Source organism: Odontesthes bonariensis, chromosome 22, assembly GCF_027942865.1.
Source record: "Odontesthes bonariensis isolate fOdoBon6 chromosome 22, fOdoBon6.hap1, whole genome shotgun sequence".
Classification (NCBI taxonomy): Eukaryota; Metazoa; Chordata; class Actinopteri; order Atheriniformes; family Atherinopsidae; genus Odontesthes; species Odontesthes bonariensis.
In genome coordinates this window covers 24,755,761-24,777,684 of record NC_134527.1, presented here as the reverse complement: position 1 = coordinate 24,777,684, position 21,924 = coordinate 24,755,761, and the positions used below count along the sequence as shown (strand labels likewise).

Sequence of the window (21,924 nt, the reverse complement as noted above, 5' to 3'; positions counted from 1 at the left end):
GTGACCCTAATTCAGTTCAGATATAGATAATCAATTCATGTCAGCTCCATGTTTTCCTTTGAAACCTGATAAAATTCATACAAAATTTCTGACTTTCACGTATTTATGTTACCAAACATAATGATGCGTTGATGCGTCAACTCTCCAACCTCTCGTGAAATTTTGACACGGTCTGCTCTTTTGGCGTGACCTTCCAAAAAAGGATTTTATAAAGTCAAGTCGGTGTGCAGGAGCCAGGGTAGTTTCTGATCTGAGGCTTGTGTATCACCTGCATAGCATCTGAAACATTTAGACAGCCAGAATGAAGCAAAGATGAGACTGCTGACCAAGAGAGGAGAGGTGGAGATAAACGTGTTGAGAGAGAGAAACAGAACCGTGAAAGTAGAGAGCTGGGTGTGTTAGCAGAGCCTACCAAACAATAACTGCCCCCCCCCCCAACTTCAGTTTGAGAGGAATGGCATATTGAAGGATTTTCAAGGACAGAAATGGCTGTCTGCTGAGGATGTATGATGTTGGGGGAAGGGAAGCAAACAGCAGGGAAATGAGGGGATGAAGTCAGCAGGCCCAGCCTGTTGTCATATGCAGTGACTGGCTTTGACACACTGCTAGACTTGGCGATTCACATGCCGGGCACCCTTTTATTGTCATTACTGCAAAGTGGAATGGGAATAATAGGCTGCAAATTACATGTTGGAGTATACTTTAATACAATGCCATACAGATGATAGGCGACGTTATTATTAATCAGTTCACACCCTCACAGCCTTCTACCATTTTCACTGACACTAATGTTCTTATAATGTGATATGCTGAGAGGATAAGAAAAATCCGAACGTAAGTGAATTATTCTTCTTTCTGCAGCAATTTCACTCAATAGCATGCAGCATGTTCAAGATTACTATGACTAAATATCAGAAATGTTAATTAAAATGTCTGGTAACTTTTTAGCTTTTGTTTCCCTTCTGTCAGTTTCTTTTTGAAACATCCACTTATCCACATGCAGGCTTTAGGACCTCAGTTTACACATAGTTCCCATTCTTTCCTGTTCCAAATGGCACGTTCCACTCTCCATTCCACCCATTTGACTTGCTCTTGATTCTGCCCAGTACCCAGTCAGCCAATCACAAAGCAGAAGTAGGTGCAAACACTATTCCTCTGCAGCTGTGCTGGGGAATTGTCAGGAACTCCTACAACGGTGTTTTCATATTCAGAGTTATCCCTAACCTCTGTAATTGTGTTCTTTTATTTCAGAGGATAGGATTTGCCTGTGTTTGTGTGTGTATGTGTTTTATTAAAGGCTAAAAAGAAAGTCCAGGTCATTATCCACTTTACATTGGAGAGAGGATTTGACAACAAAGCTGGCAAAATGTATAAAGGGCTTCATGCGGTTTGTAATCTGTCATTATGTCCACTGCATTTTTCCTGGAAATCTCTTCCCGCCAGTTCACAGAAAAGATGTTCAGGACACACACAGGCTCACACAGGCTCACGCACATACATGGGATTAGTGTGTAATCTGTCCATAGAGGGCACTGTTAAAAGAATGTTCTCAGTCATTATGCTTGGAATTGACCCTTTTGGCTTATCTTCCTGCCAGTGGTGAGTTATGTAGCTCGCCTATTGCTGCTTACATCCCCCCACAAGGCTATCAAATATATCTTTCTTTTATCACTGTGAGCTGACTAGACCTTAATGGATCAATGGTTATTGTGAATAAGTCATTATAACAGTTAATTGTTGAATGTTAAAGCAAGATTTCTGGCTAAATGTTGGGCTAAATTGGCATTTACTCCATAGGCAAATAAGCATATACACCATTCTAGTGACACTCACTCAAACTCTATCAGAAACACAGAAAGTAGGGCGACATCAAACACAGCAAACAATGGAGAGCTCTTTACTTCTCCTAATCTTCTCTGGCAAAAAAATAAACTGAGGAGATCGAACCCTGCAGCTGTCCTCGTCAGAGGATTGAACACTTTTTAAGATGAACTTTGAGTTCTTATCATATTATAAAGATGGTTAAACGTTTGACATTGTGAAAGTCTCAAAAGCCTTAATCAGAATGTTACTATGACTTAAAATTGACGTGTTATTTGAAATATCAGCTCTAGAATAACTTTTAAAAAGGTTTCGGACCTCACTTCAATTAACTTTCAAAGGTTTTGGCTTGTTTGCAGTAGTCAGAGAGAACAGCTGTAATTTCAAAGCTTTAAAAACACTAGAAAAAATGTCCACAAAGCTGGAGATGGTTGTATCCCGGATAGCTGTTTCCTCAGTTCATGATATACCACAATTAAAAAATGGCATTTTAAAGGTTTTGAAAAGTCTCAGAGAAACTATTTGTTGGATAGGGAACTCGAATGAAAAAGACCCTCTGGACGTTTTTTATGGTGTGTATGTTGCATTGTTCTAAAAGAGGAAACCCTTTCCGTATGGTCCTCACAGCCCCCACAACCAAATAAGAATGATATAATAATAATAATAATTAGTGACAAGAGAGAACTGAAACTATTACCTGCTATAAAGAGTATTTACGAGCTGTGATGCATTCCAAAGGTGGGCCCCAAAAACACTGATCACACAGGATGTTCAAACTATTTTCATATTTAAGTGTACGAGAGCAATGCTGTTCTTCACAAAAGAGCTAGCAGGTGTGTTATTATTCTGCAACCTAATCACTTGTTCTGACCATTAATGATAGTCGGTGATATGAATCACTTCCTGGTTGTGGTGGATCCCCTGCATCAGTTGGCAGCTTTTGCTTTGATTTATTGATGTATAAAGTTGTAAATGAGAAGCTACAAATGAACCATTAACAACTGAGCTCAGAAGCAGGTGCATTAACATGTGTTGATATGCAATAATGTGCAAGTTTGTCATGTTGAGAGCTCACCGACTTCAAAGCAAGCGGGCTGTCTTCACACTCACCATGAATGCTTGCTGATATGTGTCGTACATATGCTCCCTTTCCTTCACTGCCTCTGCTCGGACTCCATGTGGTGACTCAGTTCTTCTACTCTCTTCCTCTCCTATCTTAGATCTCAGCTGATGCCAAGGTTGAAGGAGTCTCGCTCCCATGAATCACTGCTCAGCCCCAGTAGCGCCGTGGAAGCCCTGGACTTAAGTATGGAGGACGAGGTTATCATCAAGCCTGTGCACAGCAGCATCCTTGGGCAGGACTACTGCTTTGAGGTGAGAGGCACAAATGTAACTTTACATAAGCGTTCATCTAGTTGCAATAATTGTGATGGAATGTAAAAAGCCCTGTCAGAATATTGCCTCGTAAACAGGGGAGATAATAGCACATACCTGTACTTTGAGGTCAAACCAAGCAGAAGACGGCACCCAATCTAATGTCCCAAGCCAAAAGGGTTGTCCAAAAGATTCATACAAAGGCTTGCTTTTCACTGAACAAAAACTGCTTTTGTGTGTAAATGAATGGCCAAAACACATAAACTGTGAAACAAGCCTTTAGAATATAATTTTTTTAAATTGATCTAACAGTTTGTGCTCAGTTTATTTGGGTAAATTTTTGAAGGAGTGATTTTATGCCCATTTTTAACAAGCTGACGCAATTTGCTTAGGTCTTACTGAAATGTCTTTGACATGCTTTGGTCAAAACAACACAGAGAGACACCACAACAGCTCATTTTTCCTTCCATTAATTCACACCTCTATTCAAGCAAATCCTTTCAGGGTGTGGAGTGACCCTCTCGACTCCATATCACCCGTCTTGTCCTTGGAGCCTGCCTCTTTTTAGATAGTCTTTACAGTATGTGAGAGAGTCAGTAAAGATTGCCAAATTTCTAGAAAAATACTCACATTTCGCTCTTCTCCGGTTCGACCATGAACTGCTGGTGGGTTACTGATCCCTTTTTTAGGCAGCATCTCATCGTGAGACATGTGTTGAACTGACCCAAGTTGTTAAAACATTTAGTGCAGAACATAACAGCCGTTGGCTGGTTAATAATACTTATGAAAGCTCACGTCATAACTCCTCTGTCACATATCTGCTTCATAAACTCTGAACTTGCTCAATTCCTCTTTGTTCTGTTTAAGTATTTAGCTGTAGTTATTCACATGGATAATATTCACAGATGTTTCTTAATGTTTTCTAAAATTGTTGACAAAATTGACAAAATTGTTATGACCAACTTCCAACTGGTAAAAAAAAAGAAGAAGAAACCAAGAAACCCCCCCCCTATATAATCAGTCCTGGCAGAGCAGGGCACAAGGGGAGGTGCAGGATGTTCAAGGAGCAGCAGAACATCCAGAGTTCAAAACAAAGATAGCACAGTTCAAAACAAAGATACCATGCCATGATGCGTTCAGGGTCCCTGCTATAGTAGTCCTACTACTGACAGCTGTTCTGAGAACAAGCTGGGACCCAATAGGATTCCTGTAATAGTTAGTAAAAGAAGGAATCGAAAACAGTCAACTTTCTGGGTGAATCTATCTAATCTGTTAACGGTACCACGTACAACTCAGAATACAACAGAGACCAGTGTAAACTCCACAAAGCTAGCCTTATTTAATATTAGATCTCTGTCCAATAAGTCACTGTTAGTTAATGACTTCATAATTTCACACAATTTAGATTTTCTTTTTCTGACAGAAACATGGTTAAGAGAGAGCACAAGTGCTACTGTTCTTAATGAAACAGCACCCCCAAATTGTAGTTTTATGGATAAATGCCGAAATGGGAGGAAACATTAATTAGCACTTTGAGCAAACAGAAAACACCATGGAGAAGCACCACTACGGTCAAAAACCTGAAAAGAGAATGTAGGAAAGCTGAACGTAAGTGGAGGAAAACAAAGCTTCAGATTCACTATGAGCTGTACAAACAAAGCCTGCGTAGTTATAACAATGAGCTGTGCAAGGCCAGACAGCTGCATTTATCTGAAATGATTAATAAGAATGTCAACAATTCTCGAACTCTGTTTGCTATGGTTAAAAAACTCACAAATCCTCCTAAACAGTCAAACCCAGACCTCCTTTCCACTGAGAAATGCAACGAATTTGCCAACTTTTTTAGCCAAAAAATCAATTAGACAAAACAGTCATGCAACACAGACAAACAAGAAAACTAATCTGTCTAAAACCTAGAAATAACTCTGAGGTCATGTCACAATTTAATATTGTTGATTTAAAAATCCTAGAGGAAACAGTTTGGCATCTCTGGACATAATACCATCCGACTTTTTAAAAACTGTTTTTACCTCAGTAGAAAGTGATCTCCTACGAATAGTTAACACCTCACTGGCATCAGGCATTTTTCCCAAGTCACTAAAGACAGCTGCCATCAAGCCACTCCTAAAGAAGAGAACTCTAGACACCTCTATGATGAACAACTACAGACCTGTCTCTAACCTTTCTTTTATTTCCAAGATTATTGAGAAAGTTGTATTTAACCAGCTCAACGACTTTCTGAATGAAAGTGGAAGTTGTGGAAGTTGCCTTTGGGCAAAAAGATTAGCCGAAAACTTCTCACATTAAGACTCTGTGAGTCGCGTTTATTAACTGACAAAAACTGACAGTTCCAACTGACAGCTCGCGCATCTACAGAACAGCTGTTATCATGAAACGTCACCGGATCTCTTAAAGAGACCGCAACTATTAAATGCATCATAACATTCAAGACAATGAACCGCACAACATTAAAGACGATGAACCAACAACATAACAGATAACAGAACACATATAAGAAAGTGAATTATGCCGTCAGTGTTGAGAGCACTACAAAGTCTTGATAACTTTCAATCAGGCTTCTGACGTCATCACAGCACTGAAACAGCTCTGGTCAAAGTGTTAAACGACATCAGGTCTAATACTGATTCTGGTAATGTTTCAGTCCTGGTTCTGTTGGACCTCAGCGCTGCATTTGATACTGTAGATCACAGAATCCTGTTGCACAGGCTGGAAAACTGGGTGGGACTTTCTGGAGCGGTCCTTAACTGGTTCAGGTCCTACTTAGAAGGCTGGAGTTATTTTGTTACAATTGACAGCTATGAATCTGAGCGAGTGGCCATGACTTGTGGAGTCCCCCAGGGGTCAATTCTTGGACCTCTTCTGTTTAACTTGTATATGCTCCCTCTGGGTCAGATATTGCAGAACTTTAACATCAATTATCACAGCTATGCAGACGATACACAACTTTATGTGTCTCTGTCACCGGACGACTGCAGCCCAGCAGATGTACTGTGTCAGTGTCTGGAGGAAGTAAACACCTGGATGAGAGAGAATTTTCTACAATTAAATGAAGACAAAACTGAGATCATTCTGTTTGGTAGCAAAGAGAAGAGGGTCAGCGTTGGTAAATATTTTGAGACTCGGGACCTTACAATCACTGACCAAGTTCATAACCTCGGAGTGTTGATAGACTCAGATCTGACTTTCACCAGCCACATCAAAGCTGTCACCAAGGCAGCTTTTTACCAACTCAGAAACATCAACAGAATTAAAGGTTTCCCCTCCCAAAAAGACCAGGAGAAACTCATCCATGCATTCATCTCCAGTAGACTCGATTACTGTAATGCTCTTTTAACTGGACTTCCCAAAAAGAGCATTAAACATCTGCAGCTCATCTCTAGCTGCAGCTAGAGTTTTAACCAGGTTTAAGAGATCTGAACACATCACAGCAGCTTTAAAATCTTTACACTGGCTTCCAGTCAGTCACAGAATAGATTTTAAAAGCCTGCTGAATGTTTACAAATCCCAGAACGGTTTAGGCCCAAAATACATCTGTGATATGTTCAGAGAATATAAACCCAGCAGAGCTCTTAGATCCAAGGACTCAGGTCAGCTGGTCTAGTCCAGAGTCCAGACTAAACATGGAGAAGCAGCATTTAGCTGTTATGCTGCAAACAAGTGGAACAAACTGCCACTGGAGATTAAACTTTCACCAAATGTAGACATTTTTAAATCCAGGTTAAAAACATTTCTTTTCTCATGTGTCTATATATGAAATCTGCACGATATCTTTTAATTTATCTGGACTGTTGCTTGTTTTTAAATTCATTTAAATTATTTTTTTTGTTTCTCTTTATATTCTTTTATGTATTTTTAATGCTTCTTCCACTCCCTGCTGCAATGCTTTTATTTTATGTAAAGCACTTTGAATTGTTTTGTACATGAAATGTGCAACACAAATAAATTTAATTTGATTTGATTTGATTTTGATTTGAAAAAAACGGAAAGAATGTCAAATTTCCTTGTCGGGATAGAAAACATTGATAAGATGATAATGATGAGGTAAATCATTATTAGCACTTTTATGTAAAAAGAAAAAACAAGTAATAATGAGATTTGATGCTGATATCAAAGCAAAAAACAAGAGAAGAAGAGCAAAAGCAAAACTCTTCCAAGGTGCAGTAAATACAGCATCATCCAAGGCTGAAGTCAGATGAAGTTAAAGAAGGCTGAATAACATCATGAAGTGACTTGAGTTTTCCTGCTGAAGGGCTCCCTGAATGCCATTTTTTTTGCCATTTTCAGATGTTGGGGGACCAAAACAACATGCCAGTCTTGTGGGTTTTAAACTCTAACTACATTAATTAGTTAAAAAGGTTGGGGGAGGGACCTGAAAGTTGTATCAGTTCGAATTTTCCGACTTTAGACTCGGAATTTTGAAAACCTGCCGACGGGAGCTTTAATAATACAATAAACATAGTATGGTGAACATTGTATTAATCTCAACAACAGTCGGGTAAATGATATGAAGTTGCACATCACATCTTCTGTTTTAAGACATTTCACAGACTGAAAACATACATTGCCTCTCACTGCACTCATATTATAGTTTCAGAGCTCTAACATGCAGGTAAATGAAATATGTGACGAGCATAACTGTAAACAAATGTTGACCCTCCCTGACATGCTCACTGCGACGCTACAATAACCTCTGCCATCTGTCAGTATCAATCAATATAATTATTGAAATATTACTTATTCATGAAAGTTAAACTTTACTTCATTTTTTTCATCATCAGTCTATGTTTGTAGGTCAAATTGATTGATTCAATACAGCAGCTGTTAAAAGAGTAGTTGGTATTTAATTATCATATATTTCGCTTGTAAACTAATGTGCTAAGATAAGATTTAAGGAATTTGTGTTTTTTTATGTGTAGAAAACGCTATGTTCTGAAAAATACAAGTTAAATAGTCCATGTTAGGCCTGTATTTTAACTGTACTCGACTGCTACACCCTCCAGCCTCTGTAAACACTTTTCCTGACAGTTCAATGAAATGCTGGGAGACTGTGACCCTACTGTTTTTGTGGCCAGGCACTCAAGGGGAGGAGGTCCAGTCAATAGATAATGTAACTGTTTCACACACTGCCACTGTAGTTTAACACTAGGCTCTTATAGTTGAGACACATTGAGCCTGTGATGTATCTTATCTTTTGTTTTTCAGAAAAAGTACTCACAGAGATTAATCACCAACCTGCTTTAGCACCTTTTATTTCAGTGCCTGAAACTTTATTCTTTCTTTGCGAGTCTCATCAGTGTTATTTGACATCACAGCGGGCAACAGTAAAGCTTCAAAACTCACTGTATGCTGCCGCTAATGGGCCAGATTTGAAACCCAGCGGAGATTAGTTGAGAGTGAACACTCAACATATATCGAGCGCTAACTAATGCATTCATCAAAACAATTTCAGAAGTTGATAATATTTAAGTGTTGTGTTTATAGTTCGCTCTGCTTCTGCTGCTTGAAGCTGCATACACTGCATGCCCGAAGGAAGCTAAAGATTAAAAGATTCAGTAGTTTTAATTAGTTTCTGGGTCAAGAGAAAATAATATCGCAAGTGTCTCCCTCTCACTTCCAACAACAAACCATTCTGCCTGCCTGTCTTCTTCTCCACAGTGACTAAGATTAAAATGATTTTCATCATCAGTTTTTAGCTGATACAGAATTATCAGATCAGAAAGGTCGTGGCACCAAACTTTTCAGTTTTAGATCATATAAGACAAATAAGAGCTGCAAATATGAACCTCGATCACATTTGGTATTTATAGTTGAAAATCACTGATATGATTGACAAATTAGGAGTATTTTTCACTGCTACAATATACAAACAGTACAATAAACAACTAAGAAAAAATAATGGTGGAACATTAAAACATCTATTTGAAACCACTGGGTCATTTAATTTCACAGCCTCAGCTGCTGATGATCAGTTCTTGTGAAGTCAGCTTTTCTTTTTCTTAAAAAGAATGCAGACAAAAATAACAGCTATTAACTCCTAATGACCTCTGTCTTGTCAGAGAAAGAAAGAAAATGGAAGTATAGTATGTTTTTGTTAATTTTTCAAGTGACTGACTTGACTTGACTCCTGACTGGAGTCATTCATAGCAAATTATGAAGGATGTTAATTACTGCAAAATATGGCAAAAACACATTTGCAGATATAAAAACTTCAAAGAGAGACCTTACAGATACTTTCTATTCAACACTCTGAACTATAGAGACCAGAAATCTGCTTATTTAATCATTCTTGCTCTTTAAAATTCCTAAACAATACCCAGCATGGTGCCAATGTTTACACACTTCCTGTTAGGGAGACTGCCCCATCCCTGAGAAGCCCAGTCTGCGCTGATTGGCCAGTTCCAATGGCTTGATCAAGTACAGACCACTGTCTCTCAGCACTTAAGTGTTTCATTGGACACAAATTGATGTACACCCACAGTGCAGGATGAGTCATCAAGATTTTTAAATATTTCCATGTGCACTGGTGACACAGTGTGCAAAACAGAACACTGAATTTACACAGGGACTTAAATTAAGTATGTCTTGTTCTTGCCTCTTTTGCTTTTTCTCTGTGCATCTTAAAATCCTTCAGTTATCAACCAAACCTGTCAAACCGTAGTTTCTCAACAGTGCTGAGTCACCTTTGGTGTCCTTGTATCTAATTGTATCTCCTTTGCTGTCACAGACAAAGTGATTCTTCTGAACGGAGTTTGGTAAAACCCTTTATCTGTCATATTTGTGCATTAGGTTTGATCATTGAAGCATTCATTTTCCTTCCTACTGTGCCACTGCTGCAGGTCACTACCTCTACAGGAAGTAAATGTTTTTCCTGCCGTTCATCTGCAGAAAGAGACAAATGGATGGAGAATTTGAGGAGAGCGGTACAGCCAAACAAGGTATGTAAATGCACAGTAGGTGAGACAAAACAGTGTGACGCAACCAGCACAAATAAGTTCGAAGTGTTGCAACTCCAGTCCACACTCTGCAACAATGATAAAGACACAGAGATATACGGTGTTGACACTATGTTGTAATTCATATAACTACACTGTTTAATTTCCCTCAAGACTTGCTCTTCTTGCACAGTAGACCCCAAGAGTTGCACGCACAGGTGGCACAGAGAAACACTTGAGTGCTTTCTTGTTCTGTACGTTGATTACTATCTGTAATCTCGACCAAACACAGCTGCGGCAAGGGTTTAGATGGAAAACATGTCAAGCCAAGAAAATCGTCCTAATCACACAGCATCTTCACTCCTGCATCTGTCATTATTTAGAAAATTACCCTATAATTAGCTGTTTGGGGAGAAAGTTCCCAAACAGTGGTGGAGTTTATTTTGGCGAGGATTTGCCATTTCAGTCTTTCTATTTTTGTTTTGTATTTTTAATGACTTGAATGATTTTTGGAGATAACATACAATGCAATACACCCTTTGGGTTTTTTGGCAATCACAGAAAAAGATACTGAAATTCTCATGAAATATATAAGAAAAGTCCTGCATCTGTTCTGAAAAAGCAAATTTGACATTTTTGGCACTTCAGCAACCAGAAAACCAACATCACACTTCAACAGTACGACTGGAGCTACTTCACCTCACCAGCCATAACACACCACTGTAGACTTTTAGGGAAGACGCTGCTGTGAGCTGAATTTGCCAATACCTGGCTATATCAGGACTATTCATTTAGCATACAGAGGACAGGCAAAAAAAAACTAAAAACTAACAGCACAAGTCATTCATTTACTGAAATGAAGAATAATTGGATCATTAGCGGAGGTATCACCTTTGTGGGCCAGTGTTTGATAGCAAATACAATACATTTGCTTGATAACATACTTATAAAATAGTCTTCAGTAACTAAATTATAGTTTGGACTAACTTTCCTTACTATTGGGAGTAATACTGCGAGGCACCACCGATCCCATGCGAAAACTCTGGATCAGAGGAACAAAAGAGTAAAAGCATTGATCTGTAAACTGAATGTTATAGTAAATGTCTTATACAGCACAACACAAAACAGGGTTCAGGTATTTAAAACTGCTTGTGATAAAAAGCTATTGGCACCCTGTTTGCCTGAGCCAAATGGTCAAGCTAAGCTTTACATTTAGGATGTACAGGCTGATTCAGTGCATGAATCATGCAAGTCAGTGACAAATGAGGAAGGAAAGTTATTGCTCAGCTTCTTTAGTGTGCAGGCACGAGTCTTCCCTAAATTCTGTAGATGACCGACTTGGATAAAAACAAAGCGGTGACCCCTTAAAATTAATTTTGTGAGTTTTTGTGAGACTGTAACATAGCTAGACAAAAACACAAGGACGAGTGTGACAGCTTTGTGGTAAAAGGGTGAAGAATGTTTGAAGTCAGAAAGCAGAAGTTTGACTCAAGAGGAAAGGCAGAATTTATTTATTGGGCTTTTGAGAAAAATAAATGTTTTTATAGTGGCACCAAAGCTATAATGATGTACATAAACTGCACTGACCTGTTTGTATGAAGGTGGTGAAAAAAAAACACCCTTTTTACTGGAAGGTCTGTAGAACCTCTGAGACAGTTTTGCACAGAGGAAAAAGGAAAATTTCTCGACCTCATGAAAGAAGATGGCGGTGAGACATGACATCTGGTCGCAGTCCAGTAGCTAAAAAATACACATCCTCTCTTTTTTATCTGTGAAGATTCTCACTCATCCAGGTCAAGATAGTCCCAAGTACCAGTCATGTGATTCACCGACAGGATGTGTGGGTGGATCAGTGTGACTTCATTAACTCTCAAGGTGTGAATGTTTCAACAACAGCTTATAAGCCTCAAACTCCCCACCAGTAAGTAAAAACTGAAATAATACAAAAAGTCCAGTTGCCTTTTATTGATACACTTAACCAATTGACTTTAATGGAAAACAGAGCCTATCCCAGCTGACCTCTGGCATTTGTTGAGTACACTTTGGACACACTGCCAATCTATCACAATTAAGGAAACTTGTGAGGGAGAATCATGGATTAAAGAAGCTGTTTGCTCTTACTCACATTGCTGATGTGTTTTTACTGTCGAGAAAGACAACAAAAGGTACATCATAGAAACGTCTGCCTATGTATTATTGCCTTTTTTTCACCACAGGAAAACCTCCTGCAAAATATCGCATCGTCAACAGGGTTATTTTTAAGAAAAGTGAAAGAAAAACCTACAGTTGGCTTCCAGTCTCAAAAGTGAAGAAAAATAATTATGACATTAAGAGTGGATGCTCATACTCACCACCCTTACTGATACTCATCAACATGAATCTTCATTAGTATGACTGTATGAAACAAATGATTGTTAAATTTATACAGTACAGGCATATCTTGAGCAGTTTAATGGTATTATGCTTTGAATGCTGCCACTGCAAGGCATTATGGGATGGCATTATCTGTTTTCCATTGGGAAAGGATGATCCCAGGAATCATGTGCTAAAGGGGAAGAAAGGAAGGATTGAAGCACCTTTCCTTCGTACATAGAGAATTACACCATCTTTTATTATGGTTGTTACAATGATGGTCCTCAAAAATAACCTTATATCCTTAAATATCTCAACTTTTAGCTCCCACTTTATGCGGAAAACATATATGAAAATAGAAATCTTACCACACAGGCATCAGATCAGTAAAAATTACTCGATTACACTTGATGTAACAATGAATTTATATATGATCGGAGCCAAAATGTTTATTTTGTAGCATCAAATATGGTTTTTGTACAGGAACTTTTTGAAGCACAGCTACCAGTATTTCAGACATCCAGAGGCCCTGGTGTTTCTTTTTAATGATGCCATTATTACCTCCTTTCTTCATTTTCAGAGATGGTTTTCAAGGCATTCTGAATAATGGCCTAAAAATGTGCCCCCAAAATGTGCTCCTGGCAAAACCAACTGATAGCCCGAGAATGGGTTTGGACTCTGTGAAAGTAGGAATGAAATTACTTGACTCCTAAATGACTGGAAATCAAGACGAGCAAGAAGTTTCTTTATTCAAATGTTTGGAAATTCTTCTCGTGCTGATTTTGTCATTTAAAATGGAGACATTTCAATACTGGAATTTAATCATTTACTGGTTTCAGTCTAATAAATGTTCTACTAGACTGAACACTGAAAACTTTTTTTCGCCGGTGTTTTTTGTCAAAATATTTCTTGAGACTAAACCAATCACCGTTGTTCTCTGTATCTCCAGGACAACAGCCGTCGGGTGGAAAACATGCTGAAGCTGTGGATCATCGAAGCCAAGGACTTGCCAGCCAAAAAGAAATACTTCTGTGAGCTTTACCTTGATGAGTCACTGTATGCCCGCACCACTTGTAAGCTCAAGACTGACAATGTCTTTTGGGGAGAGCACTTTGAGTTCAGTAACCTGCCTGCTGTCAGGAGCATCACAGCGCACCTCTACAAAGACACAGACAAGAAGAAAAAGAAAGACAAAAACAACTACATTGGATTTGTCAACATCCCTGTCGCAGCTGTCACAGGCCGACAGTTTGTGGAGAAATGGTATCCAGTCAGCACTCCGACTCCCCCTAAGGGCAAGACATCAGGCCCCATGATTAGGATCAAGGCACGCTATCAGAGTATGAACATCCTTCCCATGGAGATGTACAAGGAGTTTGCAGAGTACACCACCAATAACTACATGCTGCTGTGCTCAGTGCTCGAGCCGGGGATTAGCGTCAAGAACAAGGAAGAGATGGCGTGCGCGCTGGTGCACATTCTGCAGAGCACCGGGAAGGCAAAGGTTAGTTCTAACACTTTAATTTATTTCCATGTTGCACAGGTTTGTATTCTCCACAGAAATGCTTGATGTAAAAAAGCACTACATCAGACCATTATCTTGCTTTTAGGTACTGTCTACACTTTATAAAACTAGTCCTCTGTTGCCTGCTCATCGTGTGAACTACTGACCTCCCACAGAGCAGACAAAGACCAGACAGACAGGTGATTTCTTCTTGCTGCACCAGCCTGTATTACAATTTTAACCCAAGCTAATCCCCAACATGTATCTGCCGCAGTGCTTTACAGCATACCGATGCAGGACTGAGCACAATATATCCGCCGCTGTTTGCAGCAGTGCAAGCACAGGGAGATTAGTTCACCACAGCTGTGGCTAAGCCTCCCGTGACAGTCGGACCCAAGTAATCCTCCATTCATCCAAAAAATGCAGCATTTTACTTCACTTCGGCAGCAAAACATTTGTCTTTGTGCAATAAAACAATTGACTCCGTATATATACAGAGATATGAGAAATAGAACCATCTAACAGGGGCTCAGTGGTAAACTTGTATTGTTGTTTTCTGTCTTGGAAAATTCAAGGCATTCAAATAAGCCATCATTTCTTCTGTCAAGATGTATTTCTACTCTTCACAAATTGTTTTAGAACAAGTGAAATCACTTCATAAAATAAATTTATTTTTGTCCATTAGAAGTTTTATAATTCTGATGGATTTAACAAAGTATTTTTGATAGTCTCGTCAGTCTCCAGCGACAGTTTATGCTTTAGTTTAGTGTTCTTGACAGTATGTCATCAGCAGAGCTTTGAAACTTTCTTTGACTTTATCACAGCATGGCAGAATGATGTCTGATTGGTGCTTAAGAAGTGATGTCTATCCACACTGTATTGCCAGTCTGCCGGTTTAAGCTTGGCACTGATCGCTGCTTATTGATGGGGGAGAAAGGCTCCACCGGCTCCCGGGGAGAAGGTTTACATCCTTATTACTTTCGGTTAATCCACTACTTCCAAGTGAAGCTCTGAAACGTTTACTTTTTTCACTTCCTGATCTTCTGTCGATCTGGTGGTTCTGCCAGCTGCACGTGTGCTTTTGTTGGCATCCGAAATGGATTTCCAGTGTTGCTCAAAATACATCTGTGGTCAAGAAGAAAATCCTTTTAGTACAAGTTTTTGCAGCTTTCTCAATGTATGTCTTAAGAGAAAAATAGGCAAACAGAAGCATTGCTGGCAAAATCTTAACAGTTAACAGCTGCAGCTTTCTTTTCTGAAAAGTCTTTTGTCATCACAGACATTATGAAATGTTAGGCGTATACAACAAATCAAATATCTATAAATATTTTAGTCCTAATAAAAATATCCTCTGCTGCTGCAGATATTCTTTTTTTATTCATCTGTTTATTTCAGTCTGTATTGTGCAGTTTTTTTTTTTTTTTACATTTCAACAACTGAAACTCTTTGTTCATGTGCTGACAACTTGGGTGCAGTCTTTCTTAAAATTTCTATGTTATATTTAGGTTTCAAGACATTAACTTGAACCACGATAAACTCGATAAATGATAAACTTCCCTTGCTATCATTGTGTAGTCTTCAAATCAAATCCTCGTGTCACTGTCTAATTCTGTCAACACCACAGTGGAGCTCAGTAATTCAGATGAAGAGAGACTAAGTTTGCTGTGGCATTAGACAGTTGCAGAAGAGCACTATTCAGGAAACACTGCAGGGGAAAATTCTTCAAAGTTCTGCTTTAATCTGCTGTGTTCAGGTGAGAAACAGCATCAAATTGCAGCTAAGAGCTTCACACTGCATGTTCCATCCATCAGTATTCAACACTTTTAGATTTCTGTTTTTCTTTTGTCATTTTTATCACCCGTCACTGAATAATTACAACCTTTGCATTCTGCTCTGTTGCACACTCACTCCTTTTCCCTTGTTGTCTCCCTATTTTCTGTCTTTGTCTTCGCTAATCTCTCTTTCATGCTGTATTGCATCTTGAGGCCAAGGCTCTCTGGAGAGATATCATTGCCAATGCTGTATTGATGTCTGAGTGCAGTGGTGAGCACAGACACACCCTGCGTCGCTTGCACCGATGCCAACTTTATAAAAGCACCCTTACGCAGCCATGTCCAACCACAAGACATTGAAAGGTGACTGCAGGTCATTTATTCAGTTTTCTGCATGAGCAAGTAGGCTTCCATGTAGTCTTGAATGCTGCAGGATTTGGTCAAACATGCACACAATGGATGTGGGTTGTAGAAAAATGATCTCTCAGGTTCAGGTTGATTCAGTTGTGAAGGTTCAGTTGATTTTCTGTGCTGTAGGGTTATGACTTCAGGCCATCTCCTACCCTGTGGAACATGCTATAACTGCACACACTACAATAAGATCTCCAAGCCCAACCACTTGTATTTGAATTGCCTGAAGAAGTTCACCCCTCTTTTATCCGTAAAGATCCACACCTGGCAGGATTTCCTCTGTGTCATTGATCTAGTCTTCTCGAGACCTCAGCCCTCAGGAAGATTATGTTCTAATTTTGTTGCTGCTCCTCTTGGCTGCACCGACTGATGGAAGTGACAATTGGAGGGATTTATTCTTACGATAACTAGCCCAGGGACATAGGTGCTCTGGTTATTATGCCATTCCACCGCTCTTCAAGGTAAACTAACAGTCCTACTTAACAGCGAGAAATATGTAAACCCATACTCCCTTCATTCTCAATGGTAAACTGATGTCAGTCTGCAGCATGGCTATAATTCTGTGTATTCAACTCTGACATTGCAGCAGCGACAATCAGGCACTGGTGGTTGTGTGAACATAAAACGGCATGACAGATGATATACTTGCATAAGACAAACCTCCAAGTATTCGTAACATGATCGTCACTTGTCAGTACTTCTGTGTTAATATAAAGATTGCACATATCATTTTTGACTGTTTCAATAGTCTGAAAGTGATTTTATATTGTGTAGTGCTTTCTCCAGTGATTGGAGCTGTTTCTCCCTTTCTTCCACACATGAGAGTGATGTGTCGCCAGGCTGTTTGATAGCTGTAATCTTATAATTTACCATAGAGGAGTTGACCCTTCTTATAAGATGGATGTTAGAGGAGAGAGTGGTAACAATGCGGGGATGAATCATGTTCATGAGAGGAAAAAAAGGGCTTCATATCCTTAAACTGCTCAATAATTCCTGCATGATTTTTTTTATTGACTGTCTCCTGACAGCACGGAGTGATGGAGGAGAGGCAAGAATGCAAATGGAGCAATCTAGTTTCACCTTGTGGGTGACTTGTTTTCTGGTCCTGGCACCAGGACAGCAGCAGAAAAGAAAACATCCAATGATCACCATACTGATCTGTCAGTACTGAGGTCACAACATTGTTCCTCTTCTTCTGCGTCTTTCCTTTCTGTAGCTGTCACTTATCATTTCATTTTCATGGGGTTAGTTTTATTTTATTTGGATTTGTATGAATAATTTTCACTGGTCATAATTACATTTTGACTCATCTCGATTTTTATATCAGAATATTTATGATGTCATAACAACATGTCTGTAACTCAGTTTTGAGTCAAAGAGTCCCAGAAGTCCCAGATACTAGTCCCATACTAGTTCTCTTCTTTGTCCTGTATCTTTGGTAACATTCTCCGCCTCTCTCCAGTGAGGATCATTTTTCAGGTCATATTAAATGCTCAGAGGATTTAATCTGTCTCTGTCTAAAGTATATAAATAATAGCTGCTTATCTGGTGATTTCTCACAGAAACCCAGCCAAATCTGCAAAGTTTATTAGCAACAGAGGCTTTTAGTTGTTGATGACATTGCTGACTGGTTAGTCCACCATTTTGGTTCAGGCTGATATATCTCAACAAGTGATAGATGGAGTTCAGACATTCATGCTCCACAGGGGACAAATGTTCAGATTTTTTTTGGATTTTTTTTTTTTTTATGTTGGACTTTTCTGGTTTTGGAGGAAATATCTTCAATTATGGATGTGTCCAAACATTGGAATTGAAATAACTTGCTACCCTGACATTAAGGACCAAAATGTCTCTCTTTTTTTTTAATGAGAGTCTAAATCCATTGTCAGTCCAAAGCTATTCTTCTAATCTTATTCTGATTAGCAATTTTTCCCATGTACAAGTGCAGTGAACATGCTCAGTTACGATGTCTGCTCAACATCAGCATTTTGCCATGTCTGTGACATTAACAAACCAGCAGTCTGTTCTAAGCACTGCTGAAGCTAATACACCCTCGCAGAGCCACAAATATGGCTGCAGAATCTTAATCTTTTGTTAACATACCTTCACAGTGAAACAATGCTAATCGTAGTCTGCTTTGTTTCACACTGTGTTGACACTCAGAAACTCCTTGAGATGAATGAAACTGTCATGTAAATGAGTAGAAATGTCTGTTAGCTGAAAGTCTTTATATAGGTTCTTAAGAGTTACAGTAACATGAAAACAATGATAATCAAAGTGGGTAAAATGTACATTTAATAATCAAATACATTAGAGAGCTTCATTGACTGGTGGTTTCAACACTGAGGCATACAAACCACCCACATACAGAAATACACACAGTCACTGGAAACACATCCAGAACAAGTCAGTAGACATGATGTTTGGAGCTGATGACACTTGCTGCAAGGCCCCCTCTAGTCAAACCTATCTTCATAATGATCATGTGCACTAGCAGCTAAATTGGGAGTGTTTCAGGCTTTCCTGTTTTTGTGGGCAATAACAAACATCTGCGCTTTCCGGAGGAGCCACCCCTATTTCCATTATCCTCCAGTCCTCTCTGTCAACCTAATGTGACCCTCACAGGAAGTGCTGTAATGCTGTTATACTGGCCACTGGTCTCCAGGGAGAGAGACCAACGGGGGCATATAATGATGGAAAGACGAGGAGAGAGAAGGACGGAGTGACTGAAGTTGTTCCGCTTTTCTTCCCACAAAAATCTCCTCAGTTTTTGCCTCAGGTCAGAAAACAAGGCTCATCGATCAGTCGAATTGTTGATGTTGTCGCAGTTTCTGCTTCCCCTGCATTCAGTTCTGCTTTCATTCCATAACCATTCAAACCTTGTTATTTTACGTATATTTTTTTAGCTCCAAGCTTGAAGCATTAAATGGGAATTTCTGTTGTGTTTTCTAATAAACTCTAGTAGCTCCACAGTCTAATAAATACCCCAATGATTGTGTTTTATCCCTTTTCACGAGATGAAAAAGATCTATAAACTTAAAGCATTCTTGCCATAATGGAAATCTGTATCCACCCTCTGCAGGACATCATTGGAATATTAACAGCTGGATGCCCTGAAAAAAAAAGTGAGGACTGCAATGAATGCATTTCAGGTTCTTGTCTCAGGTCACACATGATCATGATAGTTTAGATATTGCATCATTTAACATTTAATATATCAACGTTTAGGCACACAACCCCTCTTTTGTGTACTTCTCCTTTCTTTTATTTCCAGGACTCTCTGTCCTACCTTACCAACGCTGAGCATTGGAAAGTGTGCCAGGTATCATGGTGTAATTTTTTGAGACAATGGTAGCAAAGATCATACTTGTTACACTTGAGTCTGAAAAGAGTTTATGAACAGTACTGTGCAGAAGCCTTGAGAAACCCCTTATTTCTTTATTTGTTGCTTCTATGGAGCTAAACGTTTCTTGTAATCTTTTAAAAGACTCTTTAGAGTCTAGATGGCAATAGTTCTGAATGTCTAGGTTTCTGAAGATCTCATCCTAAGTAGCAAACCAGTTCGAGAAGAATGTGTTTAACTACGTAGAATTGTCCTACAAGTCATTCAAGCATTAAAAAAAAGCCCTTAACTCTATGGGTGAACCAGTTGTGTATCGACAAATGAAAAAGAATTAATTCTCTATTTTTTCTCTAGGTACTTTGTTACTAGAGGCCTGTCACAAAGACATACTGTTTCTTCCCATTTCTTCTGTTGCATCAACAACAAACACCAAAGATAACACAGTTTGACAGGCATAAAATAGAATTTTTGTATCAACAACTTGATTCCCAAAGAACTTTTTGCCAAAAACTTGGCATATCTCAGCATCGTTCGTAGTGGATAACAATATTAGTGGCAGCCCTTAACATACAATCTACAGCAGATGATCAGTAGCAACAGGCTTATGGAGGGATGAATCCTCCCCAGAGCCCGGACCTCAGCATTATGGAAGCAGTGTGGGATCATCTTGAAAGAGAACATAACAAAAGGCAGCCAACATCCAAAGAAGAGCTTTGAGATGTCCTTCAAGAAGCCTGGAGAATTATTCCTGAAGACTGCTTAAAGAAATGACAGAAAGCTAGTCTAAGGGGGTTAAAAATTGCACAAACTCTGTTTTTGCCTTTATACATATACAATGGCGAAAATATATATATATACATGTATATGTATATATATATATATATATATATATACATATATATAGTTCCTCCATTTATGTTTGTACATGTTTCAATAAAATGCTGCACCTCTCATCCAGGAAAAAAGAGACGGTTCACAACTTTTGCACAGTACTGTGTAGAATTAACCAACTTGTGACTGCACTTGCAGTGAAATAAAAGAAACATTTGTTAAAAATTTTCTCAACAAGAAAGTTACCCATTTAAGAACTTTTCTTTTTTTTTTCTTTTTTAAACAGGACTCTGTTCCTCAATGTTTATTAGATCTGATTAGCCTCGCTGCTTCTCCGACCCTCCTTCGTATTCATATAACTTCCCATGTCTTTGTGCATTGTGTATTGGGTTTTCTTGAGGCATGGTTTGGTTGATGAGATGTGGCAGTGTTATAGAGAGCGTTCTACTTCTCCTTATTAGCAGTGAAGCAGAGGAAAAGGAGGGGGCTGATCTGCAGGACTTTTATCAGAGAAAACTCTGAAGGATGACGGGAGGGAACAGAGAGTTTCTCCGGTCTCCATTTCGGACACAATTTGTTTAGACTTTGGTGAAACTGTACGGTGAAGCCCATTACAACAAATTATATACAGTTAACCTTTGGAAATATATGGACACTGGCACAACTTCAGTTGTTTTTTTGGCTGTTTTTGAAAACCTATTTAAGTTTTTTATGTAGTGAATATGAGCTTAAAATGTAGAAATTTAATTTCAGTGTTAATTTTTTCAGTTTTTGGCAAAATACATGAAAACTAATGCAATTACCCTCATCATACAACTGAGGATGACATTACTGTCAGAGATTACTGCAGATGATGTCCGCATCCTAATACTCGTAGCAGTTAAACACTCATACTAATCATAATAATAATCATACGATTTAAATATCATTATGAGTGTGTTGGTGTTAATATTTGATGCAAGAGAAACATATTCGTCATTCTGGTATGAATTTCTTATCAAAAACCTTTTTTTTTTTTTGGCAGTTGGCTCTCAAATAAGGGGTGACAACATGTCTGTGAACAAAGGAATCTTCTTATCTTCAGATTGAGCAGGTACCTAATAAGAGGGAATTATTTCCGAGAAATTCACTTCACAGACTCTCATTAACTGAATCAGCCATCTACAGTGTAAGTCAGAGAGCTCAACAAGTGTCTATCTTTGTGGCTTTGTACCTAAAGATTATTAGAGGTTGTTGGATCCAATTTTTGTCTCAGACTACCATGCTATTAATTTGTCTCTTTTAGCTTGCTCCTCCTACACTTGATCCGAATGTCCTCTCTAATCAGGCCAGGATTTGCCTCACTTCAGTGGCCACTTAAGGAACGCCAAGCAATGAGGATTAAGGAAAGGAGGAAGGGAGAGAACCACAGAGCGGTGGTTAGAGGAAAAATAAAAATAGGGATGACATTCTTTTCCAATAATAAAAAAAGAAAAATGAGAATCAAACATGCTCAAAGGTTCGGTTTCTTTAGCTTTCTGTGTGTTGTGTGGGCTCTTCCCCAAATGCTGCATCTAATGATGT

General features: G+C 38.9%; 1 protein-coding gene across 10 annotated transcripts in view; it reads left to right on the top strand.

Moving 5' to 3' along the window:
- The window catches only part of LOC142373170 (disabled homolog 2-interacting protein-like), a 179,708-nt gene that overhangs the window by 131,456 nt on the left and 26,328 nt on the right, over window positions 1–21,924 (top strand). For all 10 annotated transcript variants that reach the window (XM_075456280.1, XM_075456279.1, XM_075456281.1 and 7 more), the window contains 3 exons: window positions 3,042–3,195; window positions 10,053–10,151; window positions 13,450–14,004. In XM_075456280.1, the coding sequence (XP_075312395.1) occupies window positions 3,042–3,195; window positions 10,053–10,151; window positions 13,450–14,004 (808 nt within the window). The remainder of the gene's footprint in view (window positions 1–3,041; window positions 3,196–10,052; window positions 10,152–13,449; window positions 14,005–21,924) is intronic.